Source organism: Cydia fagiglandana, chromosome 9, assembly GCF_963556715.1.
Source record: "Cydia fagiglandana chromosome 9, ilCydFagi1.1, whole genome shotgun sequence".
Taxonomy (NCBI): domain Eukaryota; kingdom Metazoa; phylum Arthropoda; class Insecta; order Lepidoptera; family Tortricidae; genus Cydia; species Cydia fagiglandana.
The window spans coordinates 13,015,760-13,041,751 of NC_085940.1; the positions used below are offsets into that span (position 1 = coordinate 13,015,760).

General features: G+C 36.0%; 1 protein-coding gene across 1 annotated transcript in view; it reads right to left on the reverse strand.

Moving 5' to 3' along the window:
* The window catches only part of LOC134667409 (allatostatin-A receptor), a 159,136-nt gene that overhangs the window by 14,823 nt on the left and 118,321 nt on the right, over nt 1-25,992 (reverse strand). The window contains exons 2-3 of the mRNA XM_063524813.1: nt 10,358-11,208; nt 2,842-2,997 (exon numbers count right to left, since the gene is read on the reverse strand). Of these exons, the coding sequence (XP_063380883.1) occupies nt 2,842-2,997; nt 10,358-11,188 (987 nt within the window). The 5' untranslated portion in view covers nt 11,189-11,208. The remainder of the gene's footprint in view (nt 1-2,841; nt 2,998-10,357; nt 11,209-25,992) is intronic.

Below are 25,992 nucleotides of genomic sequence, written 5' to 3' on the forward strand. Positions count from 1 at the left end.
CAAAATACCACGTCACGTCAGTGTCAATTAAGCATACGGGTTGACTGATGGTAAGCAGCTTAAGGATGTTAGTAACGCTAGGGGTGTCTCGTATATGCACGTTACCGACCCTTTAAAAACGTTATTAGTTCTCGAGAATCTCGAGTAAGCATGAAAATCTATGTCATATAATTTTGTAAAGGTTTTTGGGTTATCCTTAATGAAAATGGACTGAAGTAGAAAATAATATTTTAATTTAACTAAGCCAAAGAAAGTCACGAACAAGATAAAATGTGTAAACGATATATAGGTAATTATTGATTCGGTCAAATTGTGTTTTTTGAAAAACTAATTATAGCCAGCATTCAATGAATGTAGTATAATACCTTTGGGTATGGTGCTATACGCACACTAGTGTCCAATCCCCTCCTCCTGACGCAACCCCCCCCCTTTTAGTATGAACCTGTAACTGACCGTTTCCTGTTTCTGATAGCATCTTAATTTGTTGTAAGGGCGCGTAATTATGGCCGCTGGTCATAATTACGCAACGTTTTTACAAAATGCTATTATAATGCGACGGAACGGTGATTTATTATGTGGAAGTTTATTTTAAAAGGAAGGTAAAATGCATGGCATTTTATCTACAATTTGGTCCATGATGTCCATATCAGTACAAATAAAACTTATGGAATTGGTGCGTTGGGGTAAGACTGGTTTTTTTCATAAGGGGTAAAGATAAACAGTATATATATATATCCATTTTTCCCCTTGGTTTAAAACAAGTTCAGAAATCCAAATTCAATGTTCGTCAGCGTGCCATGGCGCCTCATATTCTAGGTAACATATTACATTAGACCACGAGACTACGCTCTAAATCTCGAAAAACATACGTAGCTTAAACTGGCAAGCTTAAACGGGAGTAAATAGGACTTCTGCCGCGTACCGGATTATCTGTGGACCAAAACCACCACTAATTGGGTCCTACAAAATGCAAGGCGTTACGATAAGCCTCGTCGGAGATGGCGGGACGAGCTGAACGCGTTTGATCGATTGGGATACGTGGAAGAGTATGAGGGAAGCGTGTGTCTAAATAATAGGGGGCTGTTATGTGCTCCTAGTAAATTATTCACTTAATTGAGTTCTTTGACTTAACTATTGTAGTATGGAATGAGCTGACACATAAATTTGAACCTTAATACTATCACTGAAGACCGCTCTTAAAAGAAACGAAGGCTTTTGATTAACAGATTAGGGCCCGAGCTCGGGCGGACCCCGTATAAGATGTTACTATTTACCGGCACAAAAGAAGAAAACTTGTATAATAAAAAAATAACTGCACGCGTTTTAACGCAAAACTTATGTAATCGCTTTTTTACAACATAATGGCACTTTAGCCATCTACTTAGGGGGAGAAAAATAATTTTGACATTAAACACGGCTGAAGCAGCAATGCGGCACCGCATTGAGAGGCAGACTTAACTATTGTAGTATGGAATGAGCTGACACATAAATTTGAACCTTAATACTATCACTGAAGAACGCTCTTAAAAGAAACAAAGGCTTTTGATGAACAGATTAGGGCCCGAGCTCGGGCGGACCCCGTATAAGATGTTACTATTTACTGGCACAAAAGAAGAAAACTTGTATAATAAAAAAATAACTGCACGCGTTTTAACGCAAAACTTATGTAATCGCTTTTTTACAACATAATGGCACTTTAGCCATCTACTTAGGGGGAGAAAAATATTTTTGACATTAAACACGGCTGAAGCAGCAATGCGGCACCGCAGTACTGCAGCGCAGCAGTAACGCTGGTGCAGTCTAAATCCGAATGTTACCTTTATAAAACGGCAAAATGATTTGTTATTATGACGTTAGTAAACGGAGACGGTGACGTCACAACGAACTTTTGTCCTTTAGTGAGTAAATATTTTTAGATTTTAGCAATTGTAAGTGCAAAAACATCTGTTTTCTGTGTTATATTTATTTAATAACCGCTGTGAAAAGAAAAAAATAAAACGTGCGTTTGTTTCAAAACGTGTCGTGGACGTGCTTACGCGAGCGTGATCGAGTTCTTGGAATTTGGAATGGAAGAATTATAATATGTAATGAAATAAAGTCCACGAGTCTACGTGCGTCTATAGTTGACAAAATATAATTTGCACCGATAGGTAATAAAACTTTATCTTTACGAATTTAATTAAAAGGACAAAGAGGTGTGTGAAGTGAAGTGCTTCGTCGCACGTCACGAATCTAAACTCAACTCCTTCTGTCTAAGAGATCTTCAATACGCTGCTGATTACTATTTCAGTGAATTAATCATTGGATTCGTAATACGCTTCGTACCGAAATCTCATAACTTTCTTTTAGTACCCACATTTATTACACGAATGCTAAATTGGATACTTAATTCAAATCTGAATTTGACTACGTACGTCATTAGGACTCTCTTTGATTTTAATTAGGACAAGAAAATACATAGTCTCTTATTGAACGTGATAGGTAGTTTACGCCACGTAGATTACTATACCTACCTACGTAGGTTAGACATATATTACTAATTTATTTAGGAAGACATAATTACTTAATCACTTAATTATAGACGTGTTTCTCCTAAACGCGTCTTTAATTAATCTTATATTGAATTAAAATATTCAATTAAGATATATTGAATTAAATTTCTTAAGTCGAAATTCTGCTTTAGAGCAATTTTTGATTTAAGAACGGGATTGATCCATTTACATTTTTAATATATTCAATAGATCTGAGTGTTAGGAGAGTTTTGTATAGAGACCGTTAAGTTAATTGATTGCAATTTTAGGGTCCATCTTACCCAAGTCCCAACTTAGTCTAATTACTTACTTTTCTAAAGGCTACCCTGAAGTTCTCGGATAGGAAAGCATATAGCAGCGGGTTGACGCAGCTATTCATGTAGGCTAGCACGTGGGAGACAATCTGCGCCGTCACCGTGAAGTAATTGATGCTGTACGCATCCAGCGCTTTTACTAGCAGGATTATCTGGAACAAGATTACGCTGGTTTAATATATCACCTTTAAGACTAGTGATGCAAAAGACTCAAGCCCTGTGAGCCTTTTTTTAGGGCTCGCCTCATCTCTTGACGTCTAAAAGGCTAAAAGCCTTTTATATTTCATTAGTAAAATAGGCTTTTAAATTTTTAGGCATCAAGAGATGAGGCGAGCCCTAAAAAAAGAGCTAACAGGGCTCGAGTCTTTTGGATCACTATTTAAGACAGGAGGAGACAAAGTTATGTGACCGTTTCTTTAAACAAACGTAGGCCTCATTTTCCTCTCTGGATTTTAACATTATACACCACATTTTTAGAAGAAGAAGAAGAAGAAGAAATACATTTATTTTAACGTCACAACATAGTACATGTAAAAAAAAGAAAAGTATGCAGACATAAAACAGATTAGGACGCTAAAATAGGATCCCCACTCAGCATGATGCCGCGGCAGACCGTGGCGCTGGTTTTCTGTGGGGACCTGACTTAATCTAAAATTGAATGGCGACACGTATTACGCCAACGACACACAAGTAAATTATTTACATTGATTAAAAAAAAAACATGAACATTATTATTCATATAGCAAGGAAAACATAGAAAATTAATACACAAGTAAAAACCAGAAAAGAAAAGAACAATCACATGACATAGACTACCGTCTTTTTAAAAAAAAATATATAAAAAATTTGCGAGGACAATAATTATTGGTATTTGGTGTGGTAACACCAAACCACAGTACTTGTATTTGAATGTAGAACAGTTGCACAAAGTCACAGAAAAAAGAGAAGCCAAAACTTAAACTAAAGCAACTAAACTAAAACTAAGACATATCATAGTTTTGCTATAAACAGAAATGTGTGTGAGTGAGTAAAAACGTGTGAGTGAATAAAAATGATATTTGTAAGTATGTTACTGGAATGTTTGTAGTTGAATTTGTAACAAGTGCGCACGACTTTTTGTTTTGAAACCACTTAACGACTTCAGCGAACGGATAGGTGGAGGCAGGTCATTCCAAATCTTCATAGCGGCGTAACGGAAACAACCACGAAAGGCCGCCGAGTTGTGACGAGGGCAGACAAGTTGCAGGTACCTAGATGACCTAACCTCCGAGGATTTGGAGTTGTGAGCCCAGGTTAGCTTATTACGCAATTGAATGTCTATTAATCACAATCAAAAAGTAGAAATAACGAGGAGGCAAGGCTAGGGAAATGGGGACATTGTAATGTCCTCATTTCCAACGGGCCAATTCTGCTATGTCCCGGACTTACGCTACAAAAGTGTGGTGTTTCCTTAAGCGAAAATTGGTGTAATGTTAAACAAAAGAAAATCTGTACTGTAAACTGAGTCTCGAGTTACACTGCCAGTGGGCCTTTGATAGCGGAGTTTGGATTGACTGCTTAAGGACCCTTGTGCTTAAAATAGTATTACGATCTATTTTCGTTTAACAGAACTCTGTCGTCTCGTCACTGTTTTAGTAGGGTAAGTAACTCAACTCTTCAAGTCTCATACAAATAATTTGCAATAGGATTTAGTAAGTACTTATACGAAATAGCTATCTGATAAACAAAGCTCTTGTTTGCGTATTGTTTGCTTCCCCCGAAGGGCTCCTGAAGGTTTTAAACTTGCTTTGATTTCGTTATAAAGTTAGAAGCGTTTATTTACAAGATTTAAGTTTACTGAGGCTGTGCAAAGTTATATCAAATATAAATTTGTATTAGGAACACGCATTTGATTAACATTGTTTCAAAAGTTTACTATAGGAGATAATTGCAAAAGAAATTGTTGTAAATGGATTACTGTACTTAGTAATTACATTATATCGCATCCAGCAAATCTAAAGTTATTCATTATTACTTACAAACATCGGATTTAGTCATTAGCCGAGTGTTAAAATGATAAAAGGATATAGTTTATTTATTTTTACCGACCTCCCACCTAGCCTGACCGGTAGGCCGGTAGTGACCCTGCCTACGAATATTTCAAGCATAAACGGATTTTTCATCTTAATCCGATTTGCCCTACGATTCGATTCGCCCCGGTCTACCCTACTCATAGTACAAACGGATCGTAATTCAGCCATAATGAAGAACCACACCATAATTTATCAACTTCCAATTACCATAAACCGGCACACAGCAAATTCATAAATCAAAAACATGATTCCGTTTTGTGACAAAAAATTGAAATTAAATATTTCATTATGAACCTTAAAACGAAAATCATAAAAGGATAAAAGGAAATTAATAATTCAAAGCCATCTTTCAATTCCATTTTACAACACGAATTTCCATCATCGCGGAAAATAATTTTATTTTTTCCTGAGTAGCTACCTACATATAAAGCGACATAAAAATCAAATCAGAGTTCATGGATGGCTTTATCCAATCTACATGATATAAAATAACCGTCACTTTTTAACACCGCGTAATTGAAAGTGACGGACACCGTTTTATCACGCTGTCACGTGGACGCGATCAATTACCGTATCCGTCTGTTGTACAAAAGCATTACGCTTTATCTGTATTAAAATTTGGTATGTACATATTTAAAACTTCCTTACTATTTTAGAGAACTGCACTAGGTATATCTCAAAAGAAACAAGAAAAAGAAACCTTCTAATAATAAATATTATTTACTCAATTTCTCACTGTAGTATCTAACTGAGTAGTATGTTACGGGTAATGTTAGGAGGTTGATTAAACTAAAGTTTACCCGGATATAACTATAGTATTATCCCAGCTTTTTGGGTAAAATCCGAAAATTTAAACAACATTAATCTGTATTGGGGGTTTGGCTTGGGTAATACTAGGTATACCCAGGTAAACTTAAGTTTATTTAAATTAAGTATACCTATGTTACGGGTAATTTTAGAATATTGGTAAACTTAGATTTACCCGGGGATACTAAGTATTACCCAAACTTTTTGGGTAAAGCCCGAATGTGAAATAAAAAATAATATGTGCTCGGCGTTTACCCGTACACACCTAGGTCTGCGCAACGCTGGATGGGTAGTGTTAAAATACGAGGTATTTCCTTTAATATAAATACAGTACGAAATAATAATGTTTTACCTAGAATTCTAGTGTACTCCGACCCCTTTTCAAATTAGGCTCAAAGTGAATAACAATTCGGAGAAACTCGGAATCCGTTTTTGTTATTAAATGTGTAATTAATTCCCTTTTAAGTCGTAATCTGCTAAAACAACCGACTGTCTTACTTAATTCATATTTCGTGATTACGTGGAACATCTTTAAGTAACTTTCGTAATTATAGCAAAACTGTAAAAAAATTACAATCGATTCTAATTAATGAGTTGAGAATGATTGAGTCTAAAGCACAAACTGCGGCCAGAAAGCTGGGCGTCCTAAATAAGGTGAAGCGATACTTCACACCTGGACAGCTTCTAACACTTTACAAAGCTCAAGTCCGGTCGTGTATGGAGTATTGCAGCCACCTGTAGGATGGCTCAGCTAAATACCAACTCGCCGCTTTGGACTCAGTGGAGTGCAGAGCCAGGAGGATGATTGGCGACAAGAAGCTAACGGCTAAGCCTCGGCTAGTCTGTGGCCATGAGTAAGCCCATTCATAATTAAAAAAAAAAAATGCTTGTTCTGTTTTATGATAGGTTACGAATTTGATATGGATTTTTTATGAATATGATCTGTCAGTCTCAAACGTGACATTTGTGATTGAAGAAATAATGACCTGTGTATCCTCCGATCTGCTATCTTGTGGCCTAAATCGGAAACATAAACTTGACATTGACACTACGCTAAATCAGGTGCTGCCCCCTACAGTTCACGTACGCTGCCTTGCGCGTTGCAGGTTCTGCCATGCTTGCATGTAAGTTTAGCGACAATAAATAGGGGGCTCCTTTCAGCCTCAGGTCAGGGGGCTGCCTCCTATATAGTTCATGCAACACTCCCCATAGAAAAAGTGTTTTTCTTACTTTTGGACTAAATAGGTACCTACAATAATTTTAGACAGGTACTGTACCTCCTGCAAACTGCAAAACGTAATTCAAGACCAAAAAAAGTAAGACAATGTTGCCACTGCAATAATTTGTTTGTGAAATAGTAAATTCTTTTTGATAAATAATCACGCTAAGATAATTTATTTATTTGTAACTTTATACCTACGATTTTAAAAAGTACTTTTATTTACTTATTTTTACATAAATACAAGACGCGCTAGTAAAAAGTGGCAATATTGTCTTACTTTTTTTGGTCTTGAATTACGTTTTGCAGTTTAGTAGAATGTGAAATGCAGGTTTTACAATCATCGTTTTTATTTTAAATGTTATGCACGATTTAGGCTAAATTTATTTCATTGTACACAATTTTGTATGATACTTGTATCTTATGATAGCAAAATAAGGAACTGAAACAGAAACAGCAAATCAAAACAAAAGCAGCACGAAGCGTAATCTATTCTTCCCGATACATTCTTTAAACAATTTAAAACGTGCATCCCTGGTAATTGTAGTGTGAAAGCCCAGAAATGCCTGACTGCTTCAAAAAGTGCTCTCTGAGGAGCCAGGGGCACAGCAGGTCGCTGTGCCTACAAAAGTCGCTATGTGATTTTTGACGATTTTTAGGTTTTAATGCCATTTTGAACCTTATTTCCATACGCATATGCTCCAAAAACAGCGTTGAGCTTATTTCACTATTTAAGGATTTAACAAATGTAGGTATGTGATGTCCATACAATGAATGCTCTTCCTATAATCGCTAACTGGAATAAATCACATAACTACATTAGCTTACTTCAACAGCAATTACAGACGTGCGCTCGCTATGTCATTCTTGACACATAGTGATATTTTCTACAAGTTTATTGAAAAATGATTAGATGCGCTTGCGCCCGATATGTAGTTCCTCGCACATAGCGATAATTTTTGTACAAGTTGGAGTCGATGCTATGTTCTCAGACCGTGCCTGTTACGACACATGGCGGAATTTTCTTATAACAATCCAGTATCCAGTCTACCGTATGTTATTACGTGTGTGTACAAATAAGTGAGTTTTGTGAGTTTTCGTTACAAGTTGTTGGCAGTTTTAAAGGTAACAAGTGAATGAAAAATTACATAAAAAATATAAATATGTTTTGCCTATTCTATATTTACTTATTTAAGTACTGCGGAATGGAGTATCGAGACAAACCATTCTGGTTTACCGATGCTTTTGGATCAAAAAATTATGTAATTTTGATTTATCTCTCATAAAAAAAATTTAATAAAGTGAGCGCAATGTACTTTATAACATGAACATGTAGTGCATTTATGCATTACTTAAAGAAAAAAAAATCATGTTATTTTATAGGACATTCTTACACAGATTGACTAAGTCCAACAGTAAGCTCAAGAAGGCTTGTGTTGTGAGTACTCAGACAACGATATATATAATATATAAATATTTACATACAACCATGACCAAGCCATGACTCAGAAACAAATATTTGTGTCATCACACAAATAAATGCCCTTACTGGGATTCGAACGGGGTCGTAAGGTCGCATCGCATAATAATTGATTGTCATAATGTAATGTTACGCATAAATGTCTTTTCGCATATTTTTCTCCAACTGAAACCGAAAGTATTTTCGAAAATATTTTGCATTGCAAATGGTTTGTGTTATAATTTTTCAGAAATGTTAATATTTCCAGCACAATAACAATAATGCGAAATGAGTTTTATGCGTAACATTATATTAAGTAGGACAATCAATTATTATGCGACCCAATATGGACCCGATTCGAACCCAGGGCCATCGCCTTCACAGGCAGGGTCAATATCTTAAATACAAATGGTTTATTTTCAACTCAGCTAGGCAATATCGTGTCGTGTTTAATATTGTAATACAAACTTAGATAATAAATGAAAAAAAAAGCAGTAAACATCAGACAAATACATTATTGATTATTCATGTCTTTTCAAAGGAAAATAATAAGTACCAGAATATATGTAAAAGAGTCGATTGAATTATTTTTTCGTATGCTGTGTTGGGAGAAAGAAGTTTAAAGAAATATTAGAAGACAACAAAATTTCAATTTACAAGCCACGCAAATACCGCAGTGACCCTTGTGTTGCCTACAAACAAGGAAATATTAATATGTAGTAATATCTAGTTATAATAAAAAAGTACGAAGACTATTCAATCATAATTAAATTTCCATTATATCGACTTAAAAGTTTTTTTTCTGTTTTATTGAACACCCCCATCATTTTATTTAAATCTACCTATGAACTGGTTAAGACACTTAGCGGTTTTTACGACTATAACAAAAATCGCTATGTAACATATTTATAAAAAAATATTTTTTTCATACTATTGAAACTAAAATATCATTTCAGGTAATTCCGTAATATATGTTAAAGTGCAAATACTTTTATCATAAAAATTATGATTTGAATATGTTCAATAGTTATCGAAATAAACAGTTTTTTGTGTCTCCTCTAAAGTAGGTTAAAAACACATGGCGACTTTTGTAGGCACAGCGACGAGCTAACGCCTACCCAGTTGACCTCGATGCCACGGCACGTCACGATTGAGATCCGGCGACGGAAATAAAATTACGTTGTTTATTTACCTACTTACTGGTAAAATTGTTTTTTTTTATATATATATTAACGTAGGTAGTAGTTACATGAATGTACTTTTTTTTATAAATTTAAAATATAGCAGTCCGAGGACAAATATATTGATTTAATGGTGTCAATTTAGGTCCTCATTTCCACGAACGTAAGTGTCGTCATCAGAATGCTACTTAAGACATCTGACACAGATCTTAAAGGCCTATTATTATTATTACTCCTCATTTCCAATGAGTCCTAAACATACAAAGGATTTGTAGATTCAGACTACCCTAAGAATCCGAATCGGTAAGTTAAATAGAATTATATATAATATGGGTTATTTTTCGTTTAATTAAATTAAAAGTACTAATGGTATCAGTCCAGCCACAGTTGGGTCTTGTACTTCGTGTGTGGGTAATTCTTTATTCCTTTTGCCCGTCGCGTCGCAGGCGTGTCAAGGGGTTAAATGTTACAACGTGACGAGGATTTAATTTTGACTGACAACGTGCTTGTTATTTTGTACGTACGCTACTTATGTTGCAAACTGAAGTAGACCTAGACATCTGTGTTCGTTTATAATTTAAATTGTGTAGCTTCTACATTGAAATTACATAGAAAAAAAGTCTTTCTTGTTAAAGTAAATGATGTGTGTACAGTAAGTAAGCTGCGGAGATAGCTGACCCCCTCTGCAAATATGCAGGGTTTCTATGTAAAAAAGGGGGAGGGGGGTAGTTATATCTGCAGCTTAATACATTAATTAATTTTAATAATGCTTACCTGTATAGGACACCAGCACACAGCAAACACCACAACTACCACGACGACCATCCTGGTCACTTTCTTCCTCCCCCTCCTGCTTTCCGCAGATACTCTCCCCCCCGGCGCACTCTTCCACAGCCGGATCAACATACACATGTACAGACAACTAATCAATGCCAACGGCACGACGTATGAAGATAGGAAGAACGACAACTGGAAGCCCAGCTTGCTGTAACCCTGCTCTTCTAGAAAGACGCATGACGAATGATTTCTATGGTAGTAAGAGTACTCTCTCTCCCCGTGCCATATTCCTACAGGTATTGCTGTCGTTAGTATCACCACCCAGATGCAAGCTATCGCTAGTAACGCGTTCTTCTCTGTTCTGATCGACATTGATGCTATTGGATGTACCACAGCCATGAATCTGTCTAATGACATTAGCACTAAGGTGTATACTGACGCGTGGGCGGTCACTACTATGAAATATTGCACAACTTTGCACCACCAGTCGCCGAAAGGCCATCTTGGCATTACATAGTCCGTGGCTGTGAAAGGTACGCAGAAAATAACGAAGAGGAGATCAGCTATTGCGAGATTTATGATGAGGAGATTTGTGGTCGATCGCATGCCAGGGTTGGCGGAGACGACCAACACGACCAAAGCATTGCCGACTAGTCCAACGATTCCGATGAAGCCGAAGAAAATTGGTACAACCCTGGACACGACTTTCTCTAGTAGCTCTCCACTTTCATATTCATTGCTGTAGTTACATGCTCCGAGGCTAAGTTCATCAGAGGTCATGTTCAAGCATATGCTATAAAAATCTTCGTCTGATGATTGGTGCTCCATTATTTCGAGAATTGGGTTACCTGAAACAATACAAATGATTTTTTGAAATGCTGTTACAATCACAATGTAGCAAACAATTATTTATGAATCTGGCTATCGAGAGCACATTACAATTTCACGATGTAACAGTTGCAACATTATTTACATTGACTGTTATTGATGAGATCGGTTTGATTGATTATTTATTCTTCCGTGCACATAGCGAACAGAGATGAGAGCGAAGAGTTCACGATCTTTCAATTGATAGCAACTAAATATAGGTATATTGAGAAGGTGTTACGAGTATTAGGGACTAGCTTCAGACATTATATTTTCATGAGTAATTGTTTATGCAAAGCTTGACCTCAAAAGGGGTTGTACTTGATTGAGTCCTCAAGTTTTCTAGTTCGGTGGGTATATTTTAGAGGTGGGATTAATGTCGGGTGGTTTATTAACATAAAGCTCATGCTTCAATAATCCTACATGACACTGTTATGAATAAATTAATACTATAATTGATACATTTATATGCAAGATAACTTAGGTATCTATTTTATAATAAATATTAATTTATCAACCGATAATTTTTATTTAAGCTGGTATACCTATATATCATATAAAAATATAACTTGTCAATATGTAGTTATACGTAGAGTATCAAATACGATCATATCGTAGGTATATATAGTAGAATAGAATAGAATAGGTTTTTATTCGTAAACACACAGACAACAGAGTAATTAATAGTAGTAGTAGTAAACACTTTATTGCACAAAACAAGTACTTACAAGTAGTATCCTACCTAATAAAATATACGAATAACATAAAGATGAGCAAAGACTATAATATCACTAATCGGCTTAGGTAAATCTCAATTTATTCTCCTGGATCATCTTAAGAAATATCAAGAAATTTTGAACGGTTTACATCGCTGGCTTATATGTACTTATTTGTAGACAACACTTCCCACAGTTTCTGCAAAAGAATCACGTTCACAAAATTACCTTTCTCAATAAACCCAATTCTGCCCCTCGTATGCCTACAAAGGTATCTGAAATTACTAGATTCCTTCACAAAGCAGGCTGTGTTATGATAATACCTCGGTTTCTGACGTTCTAAGTATATTCCGTTCAGAAATAACGCCAAGATTGCATTCATATCTGACGACAGAGCCCGTCGCCACCTTTTATTTTTCCATTCGACCCAAGAGATCTTTTATGAATTGGTTTTTGCTAACTCATGAATATCAATAAGCTATTACTTATAATGTTTTCAGGGAGGCGGTCGTAAATAAGTTATTGGTCAAATGGTTATATATTGGAATCAGTTGAATATTCAGTATACACGGTGTAACATGAGCAAACCGAATAATTTTAACATCGTGTTCCTGATCATATTTAGCGACAAAAATGTCCTATAAACTTTTTTGAAATTCGCCTAGTTTCAGAGATATTATTAAATTAAAAAAAAACAAGTTTGTATTGTTACATAGTGTAAAAGGCATTTTTGATGGTGATATTGCTACTATGGGACGTAGTCTTAATATCCTTATTGATACATGTCAAAAAGTGACAAGTAACACTTTCCAAAAAGTAGGTTTTACGATAAAAAAAATGCAAAAATCAATTTTAAGTGATAAGTTTACCAATAACATTTATTTTTTATGTACAAATACATTCAAAAAATTGAAAAAACAAAACAAAAAAAAATTTTTTTTTTGGCCAAATTGACCTTAACTCATATTACATTTTTTACTTCTTTTGACCTCAGAAATGCGTGGTTAAAATTATTCGGTTTCCTCATGTTACACCGTGTATTTTTGATGTAAACTTCTTAGGCAGCCATTCGATTATAAAGTGAAGTTTTTTTTTTTCTATTGAGTGGTTATTTTTATTATGGACAAGTTTACTTAACCACACTTAACTATTTGTTAACCTAATAGATACGTGTTTGTTTAACACCTCTTTTAGCACACAAACTTATTTAAGTATACAATCATTTAACCAGCACAATAAAATGCTGTCAACCGTCAGTAATAGGGGCAAAATCTCCATAATAGTACATTGTTGAAGAGGCTCGAAAGTGGGCAATAGATGGACGATTTATTTTGAGACATGAATTCGAAGACCCGAGTCCATCTATTGCACCTTTATTCGAGTATTTACCTGATTACAAAGTGCTTTATGTTATTATTATTAATTATATAGGACTTTTCACGATTAGGTGATTTTTTTGTTATATATAGGAGGCAAATGAGAAGACGAATTTTCGCCTAATGGTAACCGATTACCGGCGCTCATGGACACCCGCAACACCACAGGGGTTGAAGGAATTTAAGATGGGAGTCCTGTAAGGAAATTAATTTCTATTCAAAACCAAACCAACCTAATAGCAGTCGCCTTCTTTATTGTAGGCAAAAGCATAAACACTATCATCTTTTATTAACTTTTCTTACTTTTAAAAGGATTCAAAGCCCTGCCATATACTCCATAATGAACATGGTTGACATTCAACCGATCAGTCAGTGGAAAGTAAAAGTGTACCTACTTCCGTACAACTAGTACAAAAATACATTGTTGGACTTAGAGTTTAGGTGAACAACTAAGCTCTACTTTCTAGTCACGATTTAGATCATCTATTACCACATTCCAGAGCACTGGCGTGAAATAATTATTATCTATCTAACTTACAAATCATCAACATAAATTCCCTGAATCATGTTGTTTGCGTATTCTGGAATTGTTCAATAAAGGCGCGAACGTGATGGACTATTTCTGTCTACTCAAGATTTACTCGGTCTGTAAAGTAAACATTAATCGTGTGCTTGATGAGCAATGATTGCTAGGATTAAATAGAAATATCTAGGAGACCGAGCTTTACTCGGATAACACATAAAAACTCAAAAATGCGCGTTTTCCCAGAGATAAGCCCTAGCTAGATCGATTTTTCGCCCCCGAAAAGACCCATATAGCAAATTTTATCCAAATCGTTAGAGCCGTTTCCGAGATCCCCGAAATATATAAATAAATATACAACAATTGCTCGTTATAGATAGATAAGACAACTAGATGTGAGATTAGAAAATTTTTTATTAATGCTTTTTCTACTCGGAATCATTTTGATCCTATTATTTAGAAGACAAAGGTGGTCTAGAGTTTTCCAAATCCGTTACTTTTTTTGTATGTTAATATTTTTATGCTAATATAATATGTAGTTTACTTAAGTAGGTATTTATAATTTCTAGAAAACGTTAAAAAGTAAACGAATTTGTGTCTCGTTTACTATTCAGCTAGCCCACTCGCTTGATAAGCCCTTTCCCGAGCAGGTTGCCCTTGGATAAATGAATATTGAATTTCTAGTGAAGATGAAGTGGATTAATAAAATGTACGTGAATGGCCTAATTTGCTTGGATCCGATTCAGATTTCGAGAAATTATATATCTAAATGATTGGCGGTTACTCCACCAACAAGAGCAAAGCTCTTATGTTATGATGATGATGATGATGATGTATCTAGGTATGTAGGTAAATAAGATAACATAGCCAATGGTGTCCCAGCGCGCACAAGTTGTTCGCAGACATCGGGAAGCGTCTGGTTGACGGTGGGTTGACGTAACTCGTGACTGAAGAGCTGGTGGCCAACTCGCACAAGGTATCAGCATTGCAATTCAGCGAGGAAATGCCGCCAGCATCCTGGGTACAATGCCTCAAGGGTCTATTCTAGATTTAAGCTAGTTATTAATTTATTTAAGGACTGTATCGTTTATTATAAATACAACTTTACTTAGCCGTTTTTTCTGGTATTATATTTTTATTAAAAAATTACACATATAGTTTAATTAGTGCTTTAATAATAAGTAACATTTCGTCCTGGGAGATCACGTAAAGCATATGGTTTGGACAATATTTACCCAATCCTCCCGAGTAACTACAACGATTTTGGACAAATACTACAAGAAAATTTACGGTTTGCGAACAAGACGAGATATTACACAAAAAAAATCGTACTATGTAAACAACTAAAAATAAATGTAAAACCTTCTTATATCAGATATGGCTTAAAAATACCCCCAGAGTATACCTTAAGAACATAGTAATACAAAATAATACACACGTCAACAGTTAGACCAGGTTTTATTTGTATTTATAATAAACGATACAGTCCTTAGTAGTACCACTGTGTATATCTTGTATGTAAATAAATTATTTTTAACATAACCGAAACAAGTGACTCTGCGACACGACATGACGACACGACGACATGGTCGACACTTTGTAATTTAGTCTCAACATGCCATGTCGTCATGTTTGCCGCGTGACAAGGGTCGTGCGACTAACATAATAGGAGACAAGTTTCACTAATATTTAATGTATAACTTGTTATGCCCTCTTTTGGGAAAATCTGAAATAAGTATTATGTAAATATCATGAGATCTGCCTCCACTCTATCTGCCCAACGGTATTTAGGACGACCAACAGGACGGTGCCCAGTTGGTCGACCCAAGTAGGCCCTTTTGGCTGCCCGATCTTCACCCATCCTTTCGAGATGGCTAAGCCAGCGGAGACGATGCGTGTGCGTGCGTGAGCTCGGCGTCGGCGAAAGCTGGCGGGATACCGCTCTGGACCGATCAAAGTGGCGTGCTCTTGTGTTGGAGCCGTTGGAGGCCAAGACTCATTTTGGGTCACCGCGCCAACCAAGTAAGTAAGTAGTTAAGCATTTAATGTTCTAATCGCGCTGTGATGCCGCAATATTACCTAATAGGCAAACAAAGCACTGCAAGCTCACATGACTGGTGATTCAGTCTAAGTGGCAGCGAGTCAGTGGCGTATGCTGCGTCACATGGCACCTTCTAAGCCTCAGATGTTAAGTCAAACAAAGTATGCACGTAAACCAGCTCATTGATCAGCAACCTCTCCCTCAATTCCGTATGGATCCCATCATGAGAACTGGGTTAGGTTAGGACAAAATGGGATAATTTGGAACTAAGTATACTTTCAAACAAAACAAATATTTTCCCATTTTGTTCGCAAATGACCGAGGTAACATTAGGCAAGTACATATCCTTTTTTTGGTGTCGTTAAATTAGATAGCACAGTAAAAATAAAAAATAAACTTGGTTTTATGAGACCCACTAGCAACAATTTATCAATCTAGTTGACACACAAACTGCTTTCCTAGTGTTCACTATGTAAAATGGGATGGCCCAACTGACAGATTAATGCTGTTAACAGCTATAATTTGTGTTAATAATCTGTAAACATCTATAAACTAATCACACGGGCTAAAACGCGAATAAGTTGTTTATTTAGTTTGCGCCTACGCTAATAAAACTCTTCCAGCATATTTTAAAGTTTTTAAGTATTTTGAGTTTAATGCAGCCAGACATATGGTAGATATTCTCACATTTTCTGACGCTTGGAACGTTTTAACTCTCAACGTCTAGTCCGTAATGGCAGACCACACACCAACTATGTTGAATGTAAACTATGATATGTGATAAATTAGCAAATAGTTGGCAACCAAGACGAGATGCGGACCAACCGATGACTAGATTAGGAGGTAAAGCTACGTCTACAACTCTACCAACACATTGCTTTACGGTTTTTGAAGTGTAATTGATAGTTAAGTGTAAGGTTGACGGTCACCTATCATCCCGTTGTACAATCAACGACGCTTCAACTAAGCTTTTAAAATATTTTAATATTCTAAGAATATCGTGGCGGGATGACTTTGACGCCTTCCTTAATAACTGGCTGGAAGAAGCGCTAAATGTGGACTCGGGAGTCATGGAGAGGCCTTTGCCAGCAGCGGGACACACAAATAGGCTAAAAAAAATATTTCGTATTGCAAGATTTGTAAGTGCTGCGAGATGGGCCATAAAAGCAAACATTTTTAAATCTACCTACATCTCGTTGGGTTGACACCATATTTTTCGTTCGCCGTTCACGGGCAATATTTTGAATACGTCATCTGATGTGCAGTAGATTGACGCTGGACGGTCGCAGGTGGATAACTGTGCGATAACCTTTGCGTACTTTAACTTTAGTAGTTTCCATCGTGTTTTGTGTTTTCATGCAAATTCCCAGAAAACGATTCTATTGCAAAATGTTAATTGTGAGGTTTAACAATTCTAACGAGATCCTTGTTTCTGACGTGGCTATTAACTAGTTGTCGGATACTGGCTTATTCGAACTTCAAGCTATTCACAAGAGACGACACGTACTAGATCCCTTCTAGATACGTTATAGTTTAGATATCAACTAGTTCTCTTTTGCAGCGCAATTCGGGCAACCAGTGTCACTTTTACGTTAGATAAAGTAAGATATCTATTAGATATGAATTAGATCTCTAAGTCATATCCTGTGGAAATCGTTTAAGAGTATCTCCAGAATCGCGCAAATGTCAAATTTGACAGGTTAGATCTTAAATATATCGTTATCGTATCTTGGTGATGTCTAAAAGATGTCTATTTCAAAATCCGAATCGGGCCCAAAGTCTCATGCTTTGCGAGGTTTAAACCGCCTCGCCTGCAGCAGCAGTGCTTGGGAAAAATATGGATACAAAGCTTACCTACCTAATTGAAAATGCCACTTACATTTTATTAATAAGCTGAAAAGATAGACACAGTAGACACAAATTTTAGCATTAAGGTATAAATACTGCATGTAACTATTGAATCCTGTGTAATTTATGGTTTAATTAAGTAATAAAATAATAATAAAATCTAATCTTATTACATATATATTTAAGCAATTACAATAATTGGTAATAAAAAAAAAAATTAAACTAACTATGAATTAAAGATTGCGTCATAATATCTCTGTGCATATTTTGATTTAAATGATTAAGTAAGAAGTCAAAAAGTTTAAAGAAACTGTGTTATTTTAGACTTAGATAATTAACAATGAAGCAAGAATACTTGCTCGTAAAATAGACACACGTAAGTACACATAGAACGATTAACAGTGTAAGTTGAGGTCCCGCCCAGGCAGCAAAACGTCGAGTATCGTTGTAAGTACGTAACTGCCAGCGCCATTATGAAATTAAAATTATTCTCCCCGTGCTTATTTAACTTATTCAGTAATATAAATATACCTACTGGTAATTCCATACGTATCTTTCGTTTCTCTCACCTAAACATAAATCACGTTACCTTTTAGACTATACGTACCTATACGTACGAGGGCTTCTCTTAAGACGCAAAGCGTCAAGACTTCGGACGATAAAACTTACAGGATACGATTCTAGAAGCTAACCTATTAAATTAAGTGGTCGTACTTTGTGCGTACTCGTACCTACTCCTGGGCAGGATTTGATGGGTGCTTTTATTCGTAAAGTTTATAGAGATGGCCGTAGAGAATGTTGGAACTAAGTAAGACCGTTAACAAGTTGGAACAATATAAAACCTGGTTTCTTTACGGCTCCGCTCATGTTGAAAAGTGTATAAGTTAGAAACAAACTTCACTTTCTTGTTAGAACTTTCTGACTAGTTATTCTTTCTTGTGGTCTTGCGTCGTAACTCGTAAAGTCTCTATAATAAACAACCACAAAGACATTATTTATCTATAAATGTTGGCAGGTACATTATACAGGGTGATTCAGGAGACGTGAGCAGGACTAACACTGCGCATTGTGTAAATTATAAGCAACTGTTTCGTATCAGTATTAGTGAGATTAACGTAAATTTTCTACTTGTGTTGAAAAAAAAATTAATAAATTTATTTACGACATGCGTGGTCACCCTAAAATTAGAATACTAAACTACCGATATTCTGTGTCAAATTGAATGTCATCACTGTCATGACGGTCTGGTTACTTTTGAAAACTCGTATCTCACTCAAGTTTGACAGTTTATTTTCTTCGTAATCAAAATGCTGTCATTACGGTTAAAGAGGTTTTATGTTTATTAATTAGGTCTTGTAGGGTAACCATGATTGTAGAGAGTAAAATTTGCCCTCACCAAAAAATTAAAAAATAGGAAAAAGTGTCGTTGTTTCACCTAAATACGACGGTGATCGATCAATTATCAGTTACTGAGTGTGCAGGATTAGTCCTGCTCACGTCTCATGAATCATCCTGTATTTAACTTCGGCAAAAATATTTCAAACAACAAGTCTCACTTCTATAGAAATATTTTAAAGAACTTAAACTAAATAAAAGTCGTGTCGCCTAAAACGTAATCTACTAGAACACAGGGATTAACGTCGCCTCATTTTTAACGTAATTTCTACCGTCTCGTCATGACGGAGACAGGAGAATTTTAAATAAGTGCCGGATAGTGGGTCATCGGGAAACCGTTCCGCAAAAAGCGGGAATATCACATACCTAATGTGCGCGCGGAGAAATTTACAAAACTGTTTTAAAGGCGATCCATGCAATAATTCCAACAATTTTTATTTGTCTTTCAATGGCCAACAGTATTAGCCAAAGGCCGCTCGTCCATCGGCGACGCCATTTGCTATACCGTACCATAGAGTTACGAGCCGCGAAAACTTCTTGCGTCAGTTGCCATGCTTGTTTTGCTTGTCTATGCCAACTGAAATAGACTGCGATGATGTGTTATCCTCTATTTGTGTTAAATTTTATTTTGGATTCGGATTTCTGGTTAAGATGACGGTTGTGGTTAGTAATCGGCCATGAATTTTATTTTTCCTTGATGACGACGTATGTAAGATATGTTTACTTACGTCAGTACTATCACCTATCAGGCTATAGTCGTACCTATCAGGATATGATAATCGCATTTATCTACGTGACAGCGTAATTATGTTAAAAAGAAACACTTATTTTATCACGTAAATATTACCTCTACTGCTCCGCTCCATACCTATATATATGGTATGCATTTTTCATGCAACCATGATGCCAAAAATGCGGGGGTGCGCGGGACGAGGTGAGCGAAGTCCCGTGCCGTGATTGATCCGTTCAAAGACACGGACGTCACACAAAGACAGTTTCGACTCGAATATGGAGTAAAATTACCGTATGCGTGGCAGAGGCGGTAGCGCTACTATGACTTACCTCGTGAAGCTGATGATTGTCATGACTCTAAATAGTCCTAGGAAATGACAAGTAATTTAATAACATCGAATGGTACATCATTATACCTTATTTTTCTTTGTGGCAGCTAAGAAAAGGTAAAGGTAGATTCATTTTCTTGATCGTACCTACTCCGATCGTCCGATAATTTGTTAAAAATTCTTTGGCTGCTACTTTTCGAAAGGAGATAAGTAATTAGCATTTTTGATTTGATTAATGGTAAAGTTCGATCAGAGGACGCTGAGCTCTACACAGAAATACCAACCTTGCGTGGACTAGTCAAAGAACAAAATCGCATCCGGCAGCAAATGTAATTCGTACTTTTCTATTCTGTGTTTATACATTTGCAAAGAAAAGTTTTAATTTTTGACACGAATTTCGAAACTTTACATTCTTTTCACGTTTTAAAGACTCTTAAAGTATGTTTTACTTTAGCACCAGTTTTTTTCTCTAGTAATATAATTTTCCATTATTCTTTAGTACACCTCCATGAAATAAGATCGTTTGCGAGCAAGTGTGAGAAAACATTTTTTACGAGTTTGGGTGGCTGGCTGCCGTTCAGTTCAACCCACCAATGGCAGCTGAAGTTTACGTGAGTTAATTACACACATCCCTTAAACCACTTAACGAGTTATCGCCTGGGATGCGATGACTGACGAAATTTGCGCTAGCCCGCGATCTAAGTATATAAGCATTTATATTTATAGATCTGCAACTACAATGTCGGCGCGATTCGGGAAATGAATTAGAGATTCACTAGATATAGTATAGTAAAGATACATATCTTTACTAGTAGATATAGTATAGTAAAGATACATATCTTTACTATACTATAATAAAGTTACATATCTTTACTATACTATATCTAGTGAATCTCTAATTCATTCAGACATTCCACTCCAAAAAGTACCATTGCCCCGGCTGAATATTGGAGCGGCGTTAATAATAGCGTAAGCGCCAGCCACCATAAGGTACCTTTTGCCGTGGAATGTCACATATCTTTACTATTTAATATCTAGTCAATCTCTAATTCATTTCCCGAATCGCGCCGTGTGACAGCGGCAACTAGGTACCTACGGAACGTAACGCGCTGTCGCGTCGTATTGCAAGGACAGTGAAGAGAAAACTAATTGAGAAAGAAATGGAGAAGCTACTAGTATAATTTTTATTTTTATATATTTATAACAAACAATAAATATTCCCATCTTAAATTTACTGTGCTGCGTAACGCCATACTGTGTTACTTGTTTAAAACACCAGTTGTTATAAATATCAAGTGACAACGCAATAGTTTTGATATATGGAAACCTATTGTTTCCGAGGATTGCGACGCTGTTTAATATGGATGTAGTTCATTATGCTACTCCTCCTTTGTTATTTTATTTTGCCTTTGCTGGCTTATTTTTCTTACTATAATTTTATTCTCAGAAATTCAAAGCCGGTTCTTTCTTGAATAATTTTAATAATGCTGCTTTGAAATGCTAGGAGATTTCAGGGAGAACATCAGAAGCGTATTTAATGCCTAATTCTTTGTAGACATTTTTTACAAATTGTGTTTACATTTTGATGTTATTTTTCGGTGTTTGGTTAGTCAGGAACCTCTCTACCAGACAACCAATACTATCATCAAAATATCGAAAAAAAACATCGTCAAAAATAACTCGATAGAAATTAGGGAGACTAATAAACGCTCTGAAATTCGCCCCCCAACGGTCATTCATTAAACTATGTATAACACTTGCTGCATGAGAGGGTTCCTGTTAAAGCGAAACGTCCGACGCAATGCATGAAAATTGCTTTTGAGTGTACTATTTAGCTATTCTGTGCCTAATATGTAAATTTCTGTTACCAAAAGCGGTGCCTCTATTAATGAAGTCAGAGGCCTAGTCAATTCTCAAAGCTTTTGGAAATTGCAGTGTCGTGTTTGCCGTTCACTATCCTCGGCCGTGTCTCTTCAGCCACTGAGCGCAAATTTCAGTGTCGTATTTGCCATTCACTATTTTCGGCCACTGAGCGCAGAACCAGTGTAACTATAGCTCCGAGACCACCAACTGAAGAACTGAGAAATGAAACCAGTTGTCTTATTCTAGTTCACCTGAGAAATAGAATCGGTAAGGGTTTGGAATGATAGCTCCGTTCTCTGTCCCAAGTTTCGGTTTATTAAATGCATTTTCTACTGTGAGATTAAGTTGAGTAACAGAGTGACTTGTTTAGATTGCTCCGGGAGCGGCTATTTCGGATTGTTACTAAGTTCCATATACTTGTATGTAAAATGTTGAATGTACTTTAAATAATAACGATTCATTAAATAGATTTCGATTTCGAACAATGTATTATCCGAGTCAGAGGTACGAGACAACGTATCAAAGCTTTTGGAGAATGCGAAGATGGAGCAGGAATCCTCTATTGAACATTATACTGAAGAGTGAAGACCCCTCAAGAAATGTATATATATATATATCTATATATCTATATTTATTATGTGACACCTACTGTCTCCTCCATGTATTGGTATATTGTTTACGTCGAAATCACAATAGTAAAAGTATTATCCGAAAGTTAGAGAAGTTATAATGTAGAGTCTAAGAAATACGGAACCCTAAAAACGTGCTTGATATTGTGTACCAGATGTAGATTGTCAAACTTTGGCGTATCTGACAATCGGAAGAATGGGATGTCATCATTTTGTTTCTATCATTGCTCACTTTGTCATAAATTCATAATACTTAATATCGTCATTACTTTTGATCTTAAAATGTGAGTAGGTATGGTATATATGTTGTAGATACTTACGCGATTTTGATTAATATTGCTTAGTTTACTAAATATGAAAATTTACAATTTATAACAATTATGTCAAATGAACTAACTAAAAATAATTGATATGCATGAATGCTTCAATAAATAGTGCTATTTTGGCGAACCAAATGAAATGGAATCAAAGAGAAACCGAAAACAAGCGATCGTGGAAATTTAAGTACACAATAACTGTTTGTTTCTTCCCTCCGCTATTTGCGATACCAGATAATGCTTGAATAAATTCAATATCATTGCTGGAGTCAACATTCTACCTTTTGAAACTGTGATTGATTCCGGAAAACGCCTATTTCATAGGAGAATATTTGGTAAAAAAATTTGTAAATGTCTTAATCAAATCTTATCAAACCTGCATAATATTGAGAATAAGTTCCTAACAATGCGGTTTTCAGAACCATTGAGAAATTTTTCACCAGTTTCTCCAGTATAATGAATTATACTTCCTATCCAAATCCAAGACAACAAATATAATTTACAAGCAGCAGTACATGGAATCATGCCGTCCTTGTCACACATTTTAGAGATATAATATTTAAAAAACAATTTCGCGCTGTTCCCCTACCTACCTCACTACGCCATCGTCCCTCGCCTTCCCACTCTAACCCCGCTCCTCAGATACCCGTCATTACATGTTTTTGTGTTAGTCCGAATCACACGTATTTTCGCCAAAATAGTGTTCCTCTAAAAATGTCTGTGTGTGTCGATACTGTCGATTGATGAAGTTAGGGTGAGTAATTTTAATATGTCTATTAAGCGCTGAATGATAATTATAGAATCAAAACATTACTTGTACCGCCGGCCGCCGTGGCCGAGCAACAAATGAATGGTTTTTCGGCACGGCAAGTCTAGTCTCGTTTGCAATACTTTACATGGCTAGTAATCTTGGGTATTTGAAATCGTATTTTCATTTAGCGTTATAAAGTCATTACGTAATAAATCAACTAAGTAAGTAATCTTTGCTTCCGTACGAAATCACTTGTTACAACTACCTCCTTTTTAGAATAAAATAATTACGGATGAAATAAGTACGGAGCTATAAATAGATAAATCACAAAATGATCTTTAACCCAGTTATATGACTAATACAAAATCCAAAGATTATAGTAATATGTACCATATTACTAACATTTCATGTTTGAATAAAATATGTTACATTCATACTATGCAAACGCTCAGTAAATTGTTTACGAATGCGAACACCATATTATTATATTATATTGACATGCTTTCGCCTACAGATTTTATATACTGTATACTAGTAGGTACTAGGTATACAAACTATATCCGAATTGAATAAAAATTATAGATCTACCCTACTGTGTAATAAAAAAGATAGGTAACAATATTAATCCTTGCCGATTGGTAATATTTAAGTGCCTATGCACGGTAGCAAATGTGTCTTTGTGCAAATAGACTTATTCTTTACTTAACCAATAAGTTTAATTAGCATCTTATGAGGAGGTATCCTCATACCTGTAGGTATACAGATACCTACATTTTATATGTAGGTACATAAAAAATTTCATTAAATACACGATCTACAAGATACTTGAAGAATAGTTTGACCGACTGTTGCCAGTGACCGATGTATACGACGAGCACGCGCTATGCGTGCTCCGATACCGACATAGTGAATGTATCGTAAGGATTAAAACGGATTAGGTACTGGTTTTAATCGCACATCGCAGTATCGTCGAATCTTGGGTCCAGTCGGTGTGGTCGCCTCCTTTTGCTCATCAGATCTCCTGCTTTGTGATAAATAGACATTACTGATTGACACTATTAAGTACCAATGCTATATGCTTAACATCACATAGCCAGTTACTTTCTACAACAGTACTGTATAACGGAGGCGTACCAAGTGTGAACAGTATATCTTTGTACGAGTAAGTAAACCTCATGAATGTGCTAACATCAATTTCTTTTTATACACTCGCATATTATCAACTCAATGTAATTTTCGAATGAAATAAATCATGGTCAAAGTATTGGGACTTGATTTGTGTAATATTATGGACTACGTCATATAATAATACTCCGCTAGTACAATAGCGTCGAGGATCGTAAACTCATGCGTAAATCATATCAGAAATATAAGTAAACCTCCTAATGACAACTGGGATTCAGAATTTGGTAGTTTACGTAGAGTGAGTACTTAGAAACTTAGGTATACTATGCAACGAGATGATCATCAAACAGGTAGGTAAGTACTCGGTATAAACCGTGTTACCAAATAAAAGTCAATGACAAAAGGAGAGTTTATGATATTGCACATTAAATAACACATATAAATTAAAATTCATATAGGATAAATATTTAGTTACAAACGAGAAGTTGAGGCAAAATTTTCCACATTCATTGTGTCGAGAGCTCCGCCTTCACAGCGTTGAGGTTATATTTGCCCCACTTTAATAGTGAAGAGGCTATCTTAACTCCACATTAATTGTGTCGAGAACTCCGCTTTAACAGCGTTGAGGGTAAATTTGCCCCACTTTAATAGTGAAGAGGCCATCATTACTCCACATCAATTGTGTAGAGGGCTCCGCTTTAACAGCGTTGAGGCTAAATTTGCCCCACTTTAATAGTGACGAGGCTATCTTTACTCCACATTAATTGTGTCGAGAACTCCGCTTTAACAGCGTTGAGGGTAAGTTTGCCCCACTTTAATAGTGATGAGGCTATTTTTACTCCACAGTAATTGTCTCGAGAGCTCCGCTTTCACAGCGTCGAGGTTGAATTTGCTCCTCATTAATAGTAGAGGCTATCCTTACTCCACATTTACTGTGTTGAAGATTTATGATGATAATTGCATAATATCAAAAACTACATAATAATGGCTGACTCGCTCTTCGATTGCTTCGGTCATTTGGTTTATCGGTCGCTTTGCTCTTCGGCCGCTTCGCTCTTCGGATGCTACGCTCTTCGGTCTCTCCGCTCTTCGGATGCTACGCTCTTCGGTCGCTTCGCTC